This window comes from Callorhinchus milii, unplaced genomic scaffold (genome assembly GCF_018977255.1).
Source record: "Callorhinchus milii isolate IMCB2004 unplaced genomic scaffold, IMCB_Cmil_1.0 Scaffold26, whole genome shotgun sequence".
In the NCBI taxonomy this organism is placed as follows: domain Eukaryota; kingdom Metazoa; phylum Chordata; class Chondrichthyes; order Chimaeriformes; family Callorhinchidae; genus Callorhinchus; species Callorhinchus milii.
The window spans coordinates 5,434,989-5,452,134 of record NW_024704767.1 but is presented as its reverse complement, the minus strand read 5'-3'; the positions used below and the strand labels follow the sequence as shown (position 1 = coordinate 5,452,134).

Below are 17,146 nucleotides of genomic sequence, written 5' to 3'. Positions count from 1 at the left end.
CTCCTGTATATAAAACCTCGTATTTAATTTGTCCTTGTGTCATTTTCCATCTGCAATTGTAGTTTTGAAGATATGAAGCTGCGAATCCCAATCTCCTGTTCCTTCACTCTTTGAAGGACATTTCCATTCCTTGCTAATTCCTTGCTCTTTCGTCAAAATGTAGTAAAGGCATATTTATGTAAATTTCCACATCTATCTATACCTACTCAGCACCTGCAAGGCAAAGCCCTAATAGGTAAAGTGGTCCTAACTGGACAAGTGGCAGGAGGCTCCAGCAGTATCCCAGTGCATGCTCCGCAGGCCCCAAGTCACGGCTGCTTGCAATCTGCTCCAAAAACCGCCAGGATAAGGTAAATATTGGGGGCAGCCATCTGGAGAGAAAGAAAAAGAAGTATGCACTCCATTTCCAGACAATCTGAAATTATATACACCATGTGGAACGCTCAGATTGATTTGGAGACTCTTAAACATGGGGATAGGGTTCTGCTTGTGTTGGATACCTGGCTGATCAAAACATTGAAAGGTCCTCGGTCAAATTTGGCATCAAGATTGCTGTTTTCCTGATTTAAACAATATTTTAATCCAATATTTGAATTTTAATGATGGCTACCGGTTAACGAAACCGGATAGCTTTTGTGGTATGCTGTGAGAATAATAATAATAATAATAATATAATGGGAATGTGGCCATTTGGAGCACCAGGAGGGTTAGAAATATCTGTGAGGGTTACGCATATCCATATCTTGGCCATTATGTTAAATTATGAAATTTAGGGGAGGGGAGAAAATCAACCTTTTGGTGCCTGTTCAACAACACCTTGCATTTTTATAGAGTTCGATTCAAAAGCTGCAATGCCTTTTGTCATCTGATAATTGCCTTTACCGTGTCTTATTGGAGTGCCATCGATAATTGCCTTTTTTTGTGGTTTGATTTTGACTGAACTCTGCACAGTCCAGTAGTTCATGGATGTTCCAGTTGTTTGTAGGAGGTTAGACACACCACACACTGGCATCAGGCCAGAGACGAGTGTTTGTGTAGCTCCTGGAGGTCACCGTAAATTCCCACGATGGGCGTTTCAGCCTGAAATAAATCCCCATTGGTCGGTGCAACCCTTTGCAAACTGTTTAAGCATACACTCAGAGTTCAACCCATTTCTCTGCTCTGAATCATGTCTTTCATCAGACTGGCACAAAGCTCCGATTTCCCCATTCAAAACCTCCCGTATGGCGTGTTTTCTACTCCAGACAAAGTAAGTGAATCCCTTAACGTATCACATGCAAAAGTTGCTGATGTGCGTGTCTTTTAATTTGATAGGGGGGAGGCTTCAAAAGTAAATGCGTTTTGAGTTCAAAATTAGGGAGGAAAGACGAATTTACCCGATTGGGTAAAGCCAGTTTGTACTTGTAGCATCCTGTGTCAAAATCCTAAAGTCTTGCAAGAGATTTCTTACTTTTTGCTTCCCTTTTCTATCGTTTGGTGTTTACTACACCACAAGTTTTGTAGACCTCCCCCCCCGCACACACACAGATCCCAAATAAGAGTGTTTATTTGGACAATTGTTTCAATATGTCTAATGAAGAAAAGTTGTGCAGCATTCACAGGACAAATTCCCAAACTTCTACTCTGCCGCTTCATAAGAAATTATCATTTTAACATGAGTGGAAGTGCTTCCCACTGTGTAAACGCACTCTGGGACACTACCCTGCCATGAAGGGCATTACATAAGTACAAGTTGTTGTTGTAAATGCCAAGCTCTGATGTATCCCTGCAAGAGTTGGTATTTTCAGTAAAAGATAATTGACCAAAAAACTACATGGAAGGAGAAAAAAGGTTATTAATCCCATATTTTCAACAGTCCACTTGAACCTTGTCCTATTATAGGTTTCGCTTTGCCCCCTCTTATCTCTAGTGATAAAGCTCCACAAACAACCTCCCTATACCCCATATCTGCCATTAGTCAATGCTTAAGAGAAAATGAATATTTGAAATGAACTACAGAATGTTAGCTTTGGTTGAATATTTTGTCAATTTCACCTTGCATACACAGTGCAAGGACAAAATTGAAAAACAAATTATGTCTGCAGTTCACATGTATCTGTAATCTTTGTATCACATTTAAAATTTCTTCTCCTTCCGCTCCCTCTCCCCCACTTATGGAAACTTAGCAGTACTCACATTAGTGTGAGCAAATAATATGTAATGAAGATGGTGATGATATAATGAAGGCAAGGTGCGAAATATTCACTGTCAGACACTTTCTAAAACGTTATGTACTTTTTTTCTCACCAGCCTAACCACAGATTAGGTGTTGCCATTGGAGACCAGATTTTAGATCTCAGTGTTATTAAGCATCTCTTTTCTGGACCAGTTCTTTCCAAGCATCAGGATGTATTTGATCAGGTAATAATAATAATAATAATCCTTGCATTTGATATAGCGCTTTTCACGTCGGGAGGACGTCCCAAAGCGCTTCACAGAACACACTGTAAAGTGAATTGACTGTATATTTGTGGGCGAACGCGGCAGCCAATTGCGCACAGCAATGTCCCACAAACAGTCGTAGATTGAAAATGACCAATTTATTATTGTTTTTGGTTTTTTGGAGGGATTATTATTAGGCGTGTGGAGTAAGGAAACTTGCCCAAGGTTTCGCCCTCTGCCTGGAATTGAACTCAGGTCTCTCACTTGCAAAGCGAGTGCTCTAACCACTGAGCTACAGGACTCCACGTCCTGTCCACGTCCAGGTAATAACTTGATAAGTCACCCTTTGGCTCCAGCCGCTCAAAGAGCCACGGTTTGGCTCTAGCCAATCTGTACCTAACACTCTCTGGAATTAGGTAAGCAGGGTGCATCCCTTCCAGGGAGAGAGAGTGCACATTCCATTTTTTGACTCGAAGAGAAATTTCCATGTGCAGGTGGCATACATATGTGGAACTCTCAGCTTGGTTTGGATACTCTTAAATACGGTGATAGGTTTCCTCGTGTATCAGGCGCCCAGCTGACCAAAATGGAATATTGTCATGCATATTCAATTCTAAAATGTCTTATATTTCTTCTGTCAAGTAATGCATAGTTCATTTGAGTCCCCTTTAAGTCCTTGTTAAATTATTGAGCTATTTCTTCTTTCACTGAAGATTTGAAGACCTTTGGCTAATCATGTAAGATGCATTCAGTGCAACTCGTACAAAACAGCAAAGTATTTTTGTAAAATAACTTTATTTTAAAGTTGCCAAACATTAAGAATAAAATACCACAGTTTATGCATCAATCACTTGTGTATGATATGTCAGTCATTGAAAGCCATTCTTTTATACTGGTGGAAAAATACAGCTTAGCATAAAACTGTGTATAGATTCCAATAGATAGGGGAGCATTATTGTAACAATATTGCAATCAGTTGGGCCTTCAATAACTCTTGATTTATACGTTCAGTTGAAATTAATTTCTTGGAATATTTTGCACATCTGTATTGGGTCCCTCCTGCAGCCAACTCTCAATTCCTTCATGGCGCTGGGCTACGAGTCTTGGAGGGAAGCTCGAGCTGTTCTGCAGCAACTCCTGTCAGCCAGCGACCCCACACTGCGAGATAATGTGGAACTGAGAAAAAGGTAAAAGCCTGGGATATTTGGAGAACATCTCCTTGAATATTTATTCCAAATATAAATATGTAAAATATAAATTTGGAAGCGAAATCAGGAAGCACTTTTGCATGCAAAGGGTAGTGGAAATCTGGAACTCTCTCCCTCAAAAGGCTGTGGTTGATTTTGGTTAGGTCAGGGTATCAAGGGTAATTGGAGTTGAGACAGATTAGGCTCGAGGGGCTGAATTGCCTACTCATGTTGCTATGTTTCCATAAGTATACAACCATGCATTCAATTTTCTTTAAGTTAAAAAGATTTCAGATGCCCATGAGGTGTTTAGCCTCCAAAAGCAGTAAAAGAGGGAAAAAGCAAATGTAATGAGCACCCGGTGAGAAAACAGCAGGCCTGATTGGAAAGCCTTGTGATCTTGTGATGAAATGAGACACTTAATTTCTAAATATTGTTCTTAATTTGAATATAGGGTAGCATTTGTCTAATTGAAGTGGGATTAAGACTCCCATTTCAATTAGAATCAAGGCCAACATTACGGTATTTCTATAAATAACCATTCATTTATGTTTCCAGAGCATTTGTGCAGCTATCTTCAGCTACCATGCATCTTCCTGCAGAAATTGGTATGTTGGATAAGTAACTAAAATTTATTTGACAACATTTATGTAATTGAAAGCTCTATACCCTCTACCCACTTATCTTCAAATTAGAAGACTAAAGGGAGGCTGGAACCCCTCCATTCTGTTCCTGCTCCTTGTTTCACCAACATGCTTGTAGTTTCCTTAAGGATAAGCAAAACATTTATTGCAAGATTCAAAAACCTGCCTCCTCATAAAATCATGGAATTATACAGCACAGAAGGAGGCCATTTGGCCCATCGTATCTGTGCTGGCGCTTTAAAAAGAGCTGTCCAAATCAATTCCATTCGCCTGCTCTCTCCCTAGAGCCCTGCAGACTTGTCCTCCCTAAATAATTATCTGCTTCTCTCTTAAAAATCGTTATCGAATTGGCTTCCACCACCCTTTCAGGCAATGCATTCTTGATCTGAACAACTCGCTGTGTGAAAAAAATTCTCCTCACCTCCACTCTGTTTCTTTTAACAACAATTTTAAATGGGTGCCCTCAGGTTACCGACCCACCTGCCAGTGGAAATAGTTTCTCTTTGTTCACCCTATTGAATTCCCTCATAATTTTGAAAATTTCTGTTAAGTCTGCTCTTAACTTTCTCTGCTCCAAGGAGAATAATCCGAGCTTCTCTAGCCTCTCCTTCCACTGTGTCTTTCTGATAGGTTTGAATTTAATGTTAGACAGTTCTGGAGTTTCACAATGGAAAGGTTATAGACACTTTGGTGCATTAATCTGATCAAACACATCCAGTATAAGATACAGTTCTTTGACCTAGAGTATGTGCTCGTTCACCCAGTGCAGCCTGTTTTAATACTTGAATCTTGTACAGATAGCCTTCCAAAATAGTGTACATAATTGATTTGAACAATTCATTACTATTTAATGTTTATTAGCTCTGCCAACCCCATTTGTCAGCAGAAATTACTGCTTAAACAAGTTTTTTTTTAGAGAATTGGCCACAGTAAAGAAACGTCCAAATATTATTTTCCCCCCAATTTACTCTCCCCATAAACACTGATTCTTGCTGAGATTTAGGTACATGGGCACGGCCATTCTTTGCTTTACCTCACCAAAGTGGTTGTTCTTTAGATTTGAGCTCAGATAGTGAGAATAGGCAGGCAATTGAACCATGCAAGTTAATCCTGTGCTCACCAAAAATATACCCAACACACACAGATAAATTTGTGTTGATTCCCCACTCTTAAGCCAGAAATGCTGAAGCCTATTTACTTTTTCAAACAATGGCACTTTCTAAAATCCACAACACAAAGTAACTCAGATAACTCAACAGTGTGCTAGATTGTTAAAATTATCAGCAAATTCGTATTCAGTTATTCTCATTATTATTTCTGCTTTTTGAATTGTTTATCTTCTTATCGGATAACAGTTTTTTGTTGTCTTGCGGATATTGTGCAAAATGTTCACCCTTCCAATTTTTTGTGAACCAAATGTCCACATGAAAATGCTGTAGTAATTGGAATATCACACATGAGGGCAACAGAGAGTCAATAAACAGCATTAACTCAACCAAATGCTCTGTGGGAAATCATAATCCTAGCCTCACAGTTTAAGATTCTATGCTTTTAAAATAAAAAAAATTAATGCAATCTGTCTTTGATGTAGCAATTAGCAGATTGCAAAGATTTACTTTTCAAAGGAAATAATAACAAGGTGATAAAAGCACCTATGAATATACAGTATCATTGTAAACTGATAATTGAAAATAATAGTCATTGATAGACTCAAATGGTGAAGTCTTACTTAGATGAGAGATGGTCCCAAGTTTCTAAATGATGAGTTATTGTGCTCATGTTATAGCATTATACTGAATGTAACTTTTCACTTAACCATGAACTTGTATTTTATCCAAAGGGGATTACACTGATTTCTATTCTTCGCGTGATCATGCTACCAATGTTGGAATGATGTTTCGAGGAAAGGAAAATGCTCTCATGCCTAACTGGTTGGTGTTAATCTTAGTACCTTTTGTCTAGACACAATGGCAAGAGTTACAAAACCTGTTTTTGTAAAATCAGTTTTCTCATTGACTTTTTAAAATGCACTGACAGTAAGATTTATCTAACCATTCAGAGTGTGGGTGTTTGTATTCACAACTGAAAAAGACTCTGCAAGAATAACAGGTCAATTGGAACCCCTTCGAAAAGTTTTTTCATGATTCACAGAAGAACTAATGTCCTTCAGTTGCTATTGTTCATTTATTCTGTGGGGATAGTTGGAATGTTTTCTGGAGACAACGTGCTATATTTTTGATATTTCATAAATACACAATAATATTTTTGCAATGTGTACAGTTCAGAAATAAATGTCTACAGCACACAAATAAATCTGTGTTGGTTCAACCTCCTTACCCCAGAAATTCGGAAGCTGGTTTAAAAAATGGACACTTTTTAATATGCACAACATTCTGAATTCGGGTAATTCAGAAATAAGGAATTTCTGAAACCATTACCCTTGTAATTCGCATTTCTTACTATTGGTTACATACACCCCTGATGTCCGAAGGAACAGGAAGGAAAAGTGGGAAAAAACGAGCCTTGTTAATGTGATATACTGTATTAGCATCTGATCAGGAAATAAAATACATGGCTGTGTGGAAGTCTGTTTTAACTGTATGTGTGTGCAGGATGTATGAATGATGTAGGGCCATTTTACTTTGGGATACATACATCTGAATTTCAGCTTAACTGTCCATTATTTGAAAGAACATGAAACTGGTCCTTGTTCTTTAAATGCCAGGTATATTTACAATACTCCGTGGCATTATCCCAAATAAAGGGTGTGCCTACGTAGTTTTTGTTTCTCAGTGCTTGAGCGATGCAGAGTTTAAATTGTGACATGTGACTATTTCCAGGTTGCATTTACCTGTTGGTTATCATGGACGAGCATCATCTATTGTGGTCTCCGGCACCTCTATCAGAAGACCAAGCGGACAGATGAGACCGGATGAGAGTGGGTATAACGGGACTCAGCAAACTTAATTATTCTAATTTCTTAATTTGAGAAACTGCTCCTTTAGGCTCAAGAATGATTGGAAAAGTATTTTATCAGTTCAAAGCCTCCTTAATGTTAGATAGAGAAGAGTGGTCACGGCCAGGCACTGGCTTCATTTAAAAACCGCTTGATGCTGTGATGGGAGGACAATCGGCTGGGTATTACGGAAGCATGAGTTCAAATGGGCCAAAGGGCCTTCTTCGTCCATACCGATCTTATGAGCAGTTAGCTTGTTAGCTAATACTGCTCAGACTATTTGCACTTGGTCCTCTCTAATGGTTCTAGACTGAATTTAAGTGCAGTTCACAGAGCTGAATGACAAATAAAATATGTAAGTATATAATGTTTGAAACTATTTTGCAGTTGTCGCAGCATCTAATTTTTTAAAAAATGTAATCTTATGTTTCACAGCAAAACACCCTGTGTTTGGAACCTGCAAACTCCTGGACTTTGAGTTGGAAATGGTATGTTGCAGGAATGCATTACACCCTGTAACATTGCTGTTGAGAGTTGTACTAAAAACAAAAACAAATGCTCTGTCAAGAGCTACACATTGCAAATGATTTTATATTACTGTATTATGGCAGAAGTTGTGCATGTTTTATGCATGATCATAGACTATTTTTGAGTGTTTCACAATAAAGAGGTATTGCATGTTTAAAGCTAAGTACTGTAAATATATTCATAGACTTGTACTTATTTTCTTCATTCACATTAAGCTGATAGGGAAGCTACATGACTGCCCCTCTCGGAATCAGAGCATCAGCACAATCTGTTTTCTGCGATAATATTTCTAGCTTCACAGAAACAGAAAATCTCCTTAGTTAACACCCGGCTGGATTTCCAATTTGTTTCTGACGAGCAAAGAAGACCTTCTGGTGTTGTATTCTGAATTGATAGACTTCATTAAACCGTGTAATTTGAGCTAGACCTTATGATTTAGATCCTATTTTATGTTCATTGAACTGGTGCAGTTTAGTGCTGTGATGGTCACACTTGTGCCTGAAAGTTTTTTTAACACTGAACCAGCAACACAAATACTGCATGCCAACTACATTAAAAGTCTAAAATAATATTAGCAGTATGCAATTCCCTTAACAAATGTTTTATGTATTTGGATGTTTATTTATTTATTTGATTTCCACGACTGTTTGTGGGACACTGCTGTGCGTAATTGGCTACCGCGTTTCGCCCACAAATATACAGTCAATTCACTTTACAGTATATTCTGTGAAGCGCTTTGAGACGTCTAGAAGACATGAAAAGCGCTATATCAAATGCAAGGATTATTATAATTTGAATTGTTAGGACAATTGTTAATGTTAGGGAACAGATCAGTGTTCCAATTTATGTTCTAATGATTGTCGCACCCATAATAAAAATAATAATCCTTACATTTGATAAGGCTCCTTTCATGTCAAAGTGCTTCACAAGATATACTGGAAAGTGAGATAACTGTGTATTTTGTAGATTACATACACTACAAAAAATGCTGCATTGGGAACAAACTTGATTTTTTTAAAAGAAAACTTTTATCCTTTTTACATAAAATTCCAATGTCACATCAAAGTCTAAAAAAATACTGTTAAGATTGTTACTCAGCACTGCCATTGTTATTCACTTCTTAGTTCCAATAAATCTCTAAGTTAATGTACACTGTTGTTTAATATGTTGCTCTGTAACTGGACTAAATTCATGATACTCGAGACAGCAGTGAGTGTTAACACAATTTTTTTTCTACATCTCTTCCTACTCTAGGCTTTCTTCATTGGTTCTGCTACTAAGTTGGGAGAGACCATTGCAGTGTCTAGAGCCCATGAGCATATCTTTGGCATGGTTCTTATGAATGACTGGAGTGGTAAGGAATTGTGTGTCAAAAGAAAATCTATGTAACACTAGTAACCTATTTGTTAATTGGTAATCAGCCAACAAAACATTCAGAGGCATATTGTGTTCCACATTCTTGCATTATATATTTTAAGAGAATGTTGTACTCTATGTACTCTATGTCTTCAACTGGGTTGAGGAGTTGTTTGAAAAATATATCTTCTGATTACCAATGGAAGTCCCAGATAGAACCCCATTAATTTGTCCCAAACTGTTACTGCACCCTTTTTGTTATGAGAGGATTCTCACTTACATGCCCATCCTCAGGAAACCTGGCCACTCTCAAACTGTGCAGGGAGAGGGAAGGGGGTAATGTTCACTTCCATTGAAAGGGTGAAAAGCAATTTTAAAACTCAATTGATATCAATTAAAACAGCAGATACAGGGACCCAGAGAACATGAGAATCGGGTTAGTGAGCAGCTCTATTTTACAGAACCATGTGAATGGCCAGAATTGTGTATCAAAATATAATCAAGAAGAAGATTACATTTGTATAGCGCCTTTCACGTCGGGAGGACGTCCCAAATAAATATTATTGAACACCAGAGCCTTTGTTTGATGGATTAGGATATTCTGGTCTTTTGCAGCTCGAGATATTCAGAAATGGGAGTATATTCCCCTGGGACCCTTTCTTGGGAAGAGCTTTGGGACCACCATCTCACCATGGGTTGTACCAATGGAAGCTCTAATGCCGTTTGTGGTGCCCAATACTGTGCAGGTAAGTTGCAAGATGGCAGTGTGCGGTTAAAAAGTGGTACATAAAAACTGCAACAATAATTTGCATTTAAATAGCGCCCTTCACGTGGGTTAGCATCCCGGAGAGCTTTACAGCGCTTATACAGCAGGAGTAGCTTATTGCATTGCAGAATCGTGCACTGCAGTGATGTGGATAGTATTTGAATAAGATAATTGACAGTTTCATTCATCGCTGTGCTATGGGCAGAAACTTATTTTACCAGAGCCTATGTAGTATTCCAATCATTGGCCTGTACAGACCTTCCCCAGGGAGCAGGAATGGTCTGAGAGAGACAAGAAAGTTGTGATTTGTCACTTTCAAACAACTCCCATTGTGCAATTGTTTCTCTTTTGCAATACTAACAAGCCCTTGTTTATAGTAAAGTGCTAAAATCTGGAAAATATACTTGTAAAGCCTACAAATAAACATCTTAATAATAATAACAATCCTTGCTTTTGAGATAGTGCCTTAATACATAATTGAGATGACTTAAAGTGATTCACAGGATATACTGTAAAGTTGATTGACTATTTTGTGTGCTGATCTATTAACTGAGACTGAGGTTTCCATGGTAGATGATAGCATAAATGTAATATGATTATTTATTGATTAATGTTATCATTATCACTGTTTCACAAGTGTTCATTGCTTACAGGTGACAAGTGGGAGCATTACATACATTCTTTAATTATCTTTTATTTTGCAGGATCCCAAACCTCTGCCGTACTTGTGCCACAACGATCCTTACACCTTTGACATCAACCTTTTTGTGTCCATCAAAGGTATATCTTAAATTTTACTCAACAACATTCAGACTAAACATGTGTTATTTTTAATGGGTAAAGATTTATAAACCTGTGCATTAAAACTGTTTTTGTTGTATAACCGAGATGAAGGGACAAGATCCATAAGTGCCTTGAATGTGACCTCTTACGTCAAGGAGTGTGAGAAAGGAAAAAAATTAATAAGTAATTAATTGGGAAAAGCAATAAATAGCCTACTCCTGTCCTCCATGTACTGGCTATTCCACACCAGGATTTGGGTTCAAAGTACTGCAGAGTACAGAGAGAGTGGAAGGAATCCAGTCTTGAATTAGAGGGAAATACAATTGAATAGGAAAGTAGAAGATGTGTTAAAGTACGAGATGTATGGTATTTTGGGTTTGGATGTAGGAGGGAGAAAGAAGTGTATTTCAACCGGGGAGGAATGTTTATAATTTAAAGTATTAATCATAATAACACAAATAAAAATATGAGAATGAAGGACTTTCATTCTAACCTTTAATCTAATTCAATTAAAGCCAATTAAATCTAATCAAATCAAAGTTTCACATTGTTGTTTCACACCAGATCCTGCTATTTACTTTACAATGGAAAGGAAAGAACTTTCATGGTCATTCAAAGGGTAACATTTAGACTCAATAGGAAATGGAGAGCTCTCGCATTTTCAATCTCATTACATTTAGCAGTTAACAAAATAAACATTTATTCTCTAGTCAGTGATGCTAAGTATTTATGGTAAGAGGTATATTGAATGAAATTTTTTTCTGTTTCACCAGCTTTACGTATAGTATCCTTTAGGATAGTCATTTAAATGTTATATAATATGAATGCAAGAAGAAGTATTTCTACTTGCTATGCCTGTTGTTCCATTCAATCCTTTGTTACGATTTTCCAAGTGCTCCTATAACTGAGCGGGTTAAGATGTTAAAGTCCTTCAAAGTGGCCTCAAGGATGTTCTTTTGCTGGTTTTTGTAACAGGTGAAGGGATGGCTGAAATGACCAACATTTGTAAGTCTAACTTCAAGGTAAGATTTTCAGGGCCTACAACTTTTAATTGTTGTTCTCGCTGATAATTTTCTCAAGCACATGCGTTGAACATTTTGTATGATATTCTGGATAACAGGTGCAGAGCAGATGTAGAATGAAATCTATACAGTTTGTCAGGCGGGGGGATGACTGTGACCAAAATTACAGCATATGAGAATATCACCAGTAATAATATCACTTGCTGTATCCCCTCCCCTCCAACACACACACACACTTCTGAAACAATTTTTCACCCGGAGGGAAAAGGCTCATACCGATTAAACTTGGTTGCAGCTGTCAGGTTGAGTTGACATAAAACTCTGACTGGCAAAATAAAAAGAGACTTTTAATAATCTCTGGGTTGGATTGAAATTCAGCATCCAGAGTTGAAGGCCAGTGCAGTAAATCATGAATATCACCCAGTCCCAACAAAGATGGTCAGATTCAATAGCTTTTTCCAACTAAATTTAATTTTTCTTCACTCAAATGATTGTGCCTGTGAAATGAGATTGGCCATCTATCCATAAGCTTGGTGCAAGTCTTTAATTTTCCACTTTTTGCCTATGTGCTTTTATGGTACATTGCTAACTAATATGTTGTTAACACATTTAAATGTATATGTTGGCTTGTCCAGAATGGTTGCATTCGCTCTGTACAGGACGTTTACTTAATAAACATACAACAATACGACACACTTTAACCACCTGCCGAGTTGATGTGTTTCCATTTAAACTGCAACACGAGTCCTCAGCAGGAGATTCACTATTCCATTCCTGGAACAGTAATACTTGTAATTGTTTATTATACATGCACTTGTATTTCACTTTTATTTTACAGTGTGTGTTACGGTGTTTGTGGTCATGTTATATTATATGTTCTAGGAGGTCACTTGATAAGCGTGTTTTCACACTGCAAGTTAACAATTAACTAAGATTCTGCTGTAGTTGCCCTCCTTCCCTCCTCACTCAATCGCTGCGCAATTGGATTATACAAACACATTGCATGAAATATATGTTTTCTGATACAAATGATGGCTACAGATCCCATTAATATTTGAATTGACTTTACATAAGCCAGACTGCCAGACACTGCGCTTGTTTGTGATGCTGTTTTCTCCTTAGCACATGTACTGGACCATGAAGCAGCAACTCGCTCATCATACTGTTAATGGGTGTAATGTACGACCTGCAGATCTGATGGCATCTGGAACTATCAGTGGTCCCGTGAGTCTCGGTTACCTTTCACCTTTCATTGCTCGGTGTTAGTGAAATGTGATGGAAAATTGCAATAGGACCCTGGAAGCAAGACCTAATGATTGTTAGACTCATCAAGATTTGGTTTCAATGAATCTTTAATATCTTTGTGTGTATGTTGGGATGAGAGCACCGGAAAACAAGAAGAAGATGTCCGTTCAAATATAAATAACTCTTCAGAACTTTGAGACTGCTGGTGCCTTGTGTTGACAGCATGTTTACACTGTGGTGCAGAATTCACAGCAGGTTGAGGTAACAATCTGAGCATGTGCTAAATCCCACATGTGTAGTTGTTTCGAGGTTGTAAATTCTGACTATTTTCTGACTGTGGATCTTCAGCACTTGAGAATAGTTTTATATAGGTCAGCAACAACAACAAAATAACATTTGTAAAGCGCCTTTCACATTGGGAGGATGTGCCAAGGTGCTGAAGACCAAGACAGCAATGTGAAGACCACAGTCAGTAAAACACAATGGGCAAGAAGGGTTTAGTCTCTGCAGAGATGGGAGGATGATAGGGTGGGTATTTTAGAAATATGAGATCAAATAGGTTGAAGGGACTTCTTTATCGAAACCTCTCTTGTGAAATTCTTCAGCTACCAGCAGAGGTTGAATCCATTAGTCCAATCTTCCCTTTGCATGTGCATAAAAACATCTGATCTTTCATATCTACAGATGTTTCTGAAATTGGTAGCCCTGTGAAAGCGGTCAAGTACATTCTTCCAGTAAATGCTGAAACTAAGCAGATTTTTCTGAGTGAGCAATAGGTTTTGAAATGGTGACTGAAAATTACTGCTTGTGAAAGTGATTATGCACAGATACCATATTGGTCTTGATCTTCTATGCTGATAGTTGTTCTTTGATTAGTGGCCACCTGCTGATTTTGATGCAGTGAATTCTGTCGGACTTTGAATTTGATGGAATTGTGCAATGTGATTGCGTGTTACAGACGCCAGACAGCTTTGGCTCTATGTTGGAGCTGTCGTGGAAAGGAACAAAGTCGGTTGACCTTGGCAATGGACAAAAGCGCAAGTTCCTTCAGGATGGTGATGAAGTCATAATAACTGGTCAGTGAATCTTTTAACAGGTCAAACAAGGTGAAGTTCGCTCTTGTCTATTTGATTAACAAATGAACTGAATCCACTGCTGCATTTCTAATGCCTCAAACTACTGGAAAAGAAACGTTTTCACATGCTTAAAATAGTGCAAACTAAATTATGGATCCTCATCTCTTTCCATGTACCCGCTCTCAAAGAGCATTGGAGATGAAAGCCGGTTTTCACTCTGTGCAAAAGGAATACATTATCACTGCAAGTTGATTTCTTCATTTAGAGGATTTTTTTTTAAAAAAGGCCCTTTAACTCGGTGTTTAGGAGAGAGAAGAATTCCTTGCCCACAGAATTCAGAAGCCCACTGGACTTTTTGTCTTGTGAACAAATAAATCAAAGCCAATTTATGTCTTCCTTCCCACTTGTCCATACACATTTTCTCCATGTTGTCTGTTAAGGCCACAACACTGGCTTTCTGTCTGGAGGCAAATCTCGCTCCCCAACATCTGGATTGTGGTAAATGAAAGGTCTGTGTTACAGGAAAACATTACATGGACACAAATCATGTGCACTCTGGGCAATATTTGGCCCCGAGAGCAGTTTTATTTCCAAGAATTCTTCTGTAACATTTTGCAGTGTTATATTTTTAATACTGAAGGCACAGTACTTGTATGGAAATTTCTTGTACTCCCAGATGAATTTCGGATACTGAAATTGATCTGGGAGTACAAGAAATTTCTATTCATTTGTATGCATGTCATTTACCTGCACAACCAGCTTGTACACAAGTAAATAATTAATCCTCCGTGTGTCTGCTCAGTTTCTCAGTTGCTGCCAATGCCATTGGGTGTAATAGGCAGCATACAGTACTGAGAGAAGCAGCTGGGACCATCGTACAGAGAATAAGTTTTTTAAAAAAAGATTAATTCTTCCCTTTCAGTAGAGCTAATAGGGCCTTTTAACCCAGAGAATGACTGAAGCAGATGATTTGGTTCATTATATCAGTGCTGGCTATTTGAAAGATCTACATATGATTGGATATCTCCTATTTCAATGCGGAACAAAATATAGAGCAATAATTAATCTCACATTAGAAACTGATACAGCTGGTCATCGGAAGACACAAAGAACAAGAGAGGGTGAGCTGAATATGATAAGGAACAGAGCAAAGAGAGAGAAAGGATGGAAGTGGACATGATGGGCTGAATGGACTTCTTCTGGGCTGTACATTTCTATGAATATGTTGTTGAATGGAGCAATGACACATAATGGGGGAAGAAATGCAGTTCTCCCAAGTATCTTCAGCACTTTGTATGGCACGTTTGGCTTGCATTGTATCTGTCTTGACTGTAAATAACAATTTGAAATATAAAACTATATTTAACTCAGTACAATTATTTGCTCATTTTGGCCTCTTTTGAATCTCCAGGCTATTGCCAAGGTACTGGATATCGAATAGGATTCGGACAATGTACTGGAAAAGTGCTTCCAGCGATTCAGATGTAATGCATTGGGCATCTTCTGAACAGGATCAAATGAGGAATGCTGCCTATTTTCCAATAATGCCTGAACAGTTTAATTCTTGCAAATGTCATGTTCCCTCAATTTAAGAATCTATCTCAATCGCCAAAGTAAATAGTAACATTGCTGTGAATATTTACTGATAATAGTATTCTGAATAACCCACAAGGTCACTTATTATTAAGCACTTGTAGAAACAAAAACAAAAAAGTATAACTCTTAAATAAAAATTGCCATTTAATCTACTGATTTTTTTTTCAACGGCAATTTTTACATCACGGGACACAAAATTAATCCTACAAGCTAAGAATCAGTCAAAAAAAATCGTCTACTGCCTTGTATTCCTATAAATACCGTAGAATATTTCTGCAATGGACTAAAATATTGGCAAAAGCAGTGACTATTTGAGATTTAGTCCCAATGTTGGGTTAAAGTGCATTGATTGGGTGTTGATAGAAAGAACACAGCATTTCACATGCACTGCTAAGGAGCAACCCTGTCTGAGTGTCTGAAATCAATATAAATTGCTCTTCAATTGAAATGACTGTCTTTGCAGAGTTATTCTGTTCTAACAATTGGCACAGAGCAATCAAGAGCAGTGCATTAAATTGGAGCAAGGAAAACTCACTAATATTGATTTTGATACAGCCATTGAGACTGCTTATAAATCTAAGCATTATATTAACTACTACAGCAGAGGATTGCACTAATGTTATGGCCCAGAACTCTTAACATTTTAATATGTATGTTGGGAAACATGAAATTATTCTAATTTTTAGAATATAGTTGTTTTTAACAAAATTACCAGAATTTCGTCAAGGTGGGTAAATACTTGTCGGTATTGAATATCGGTTGCAGTGAGAGCATTCCCATAGATGTCACTGTGCTTTTGTGATGGAGCTGACTAGATAATGAAATGTATCTGTTTTAAAATAGTAGGGAAACTTACACAGCACAATTATGTTTTCAGGTAGGAGGTATCTTCATATGAAATCTTTGACAAACTCCGCCATGTTTTTGTATTGGGGTTTAATTTGCAACATGTGCTAACTGTGCCTCCTGGCTTGTGAATATTGATTGCATGGATTTGTCAACTGTCAGGATTTGCCTTTTACAGATCTCATAGTTTAGTATTCGTAAATTGGAAACCAGCAATTAGTGCATTGAATTGTCACACTAAAATTGCTTTCAGATCCAATGCAACAACAACAACTTGCATTTATATAGCCCCCTTCACACGGTGTAGTGTCCTGGAGTGTTTTTACCTCCAATGTCCTGTGAACTCGAGGCACAATAAATCAATGGTGATTTCTCCATTACAGTTGGTTTCAAACTATCCAAAGCACAGGTGACCACAGCACTACTGGAGTCCTGTAGCTCAGTGGTTAGAGCACTCGCTGTGCAAGCGAGAGACCTGTGTTCAATTCCAGGCAGCGCGAAACCTTGGGCAAGTTTCCTTACTCCACATGCCTAATAATAATCCCTCCAAAAAACAATAATAAATTGGTCATTTTCAATCCACGACCGTTTGTGGGACATTGCTGTGCGCAATTGGCTGCCGCGTTTCGCCCACAAAAATACGATCAATTCACTTTGCAGTCTATTCTGTGAAGCGCTTTGAGATGTCGAGGAGACGTGAAAAATGCTATATCAAGTGCA

The 17,146-nt window shown here is 37.9% G+C and overlaps 1 protein-coding gene across 2 annotated transcripts; it reads left to right on the top strand.

The window, feature by feature from the left end:
- The first annotated feature begins 1,153 nt into the window (after positions 1-1,153).
- fah (fumarylacetoacetate hydrolase (fumarylacetoacetase)) lies at positions 1,154-16,931 on the top strand. Of its 2 annotated transcripts, none has more exons than XM_007907220.2 (14): positions 1,154-1,249; positions 2,290-2,400; positions 3,487-3,608; positions 4,167-4,216; positions 6,093-6,183; positions 7,093-7,190; positions 7,644-7,696; positions 8,991-9,090; positions 9,708-9,838; positions 10,563-10,638; positions 11,617-11,663; positions 12,786-12,887; positions 13,867-13,984; positions 15,396-16,931. In XM_007907220.2, the coding sequence occupies exons 1-14, from the start codon at positions 1,169-1,171 to the stop codon at positions 15,470-15,472; spliced, it is 1,257 nt and encodes a 418-aa protein (XP_007905411.2). In that variant the 5' UTR covers positions 1,154-1,168; the 3' UTR covers positions 15,473-16,931. The 2 variants fall into 2 exon arrangements, with proteins under 2 accessions (XP_007905411.2, XP_007905410.2); XM_007907219.2 differs by lacking the exon at positions 15,396-16,931 and adding an exon at positions 15,061-15,222.
- Positions 16,932-17,146: the final 215 nt, after the last annotated feature.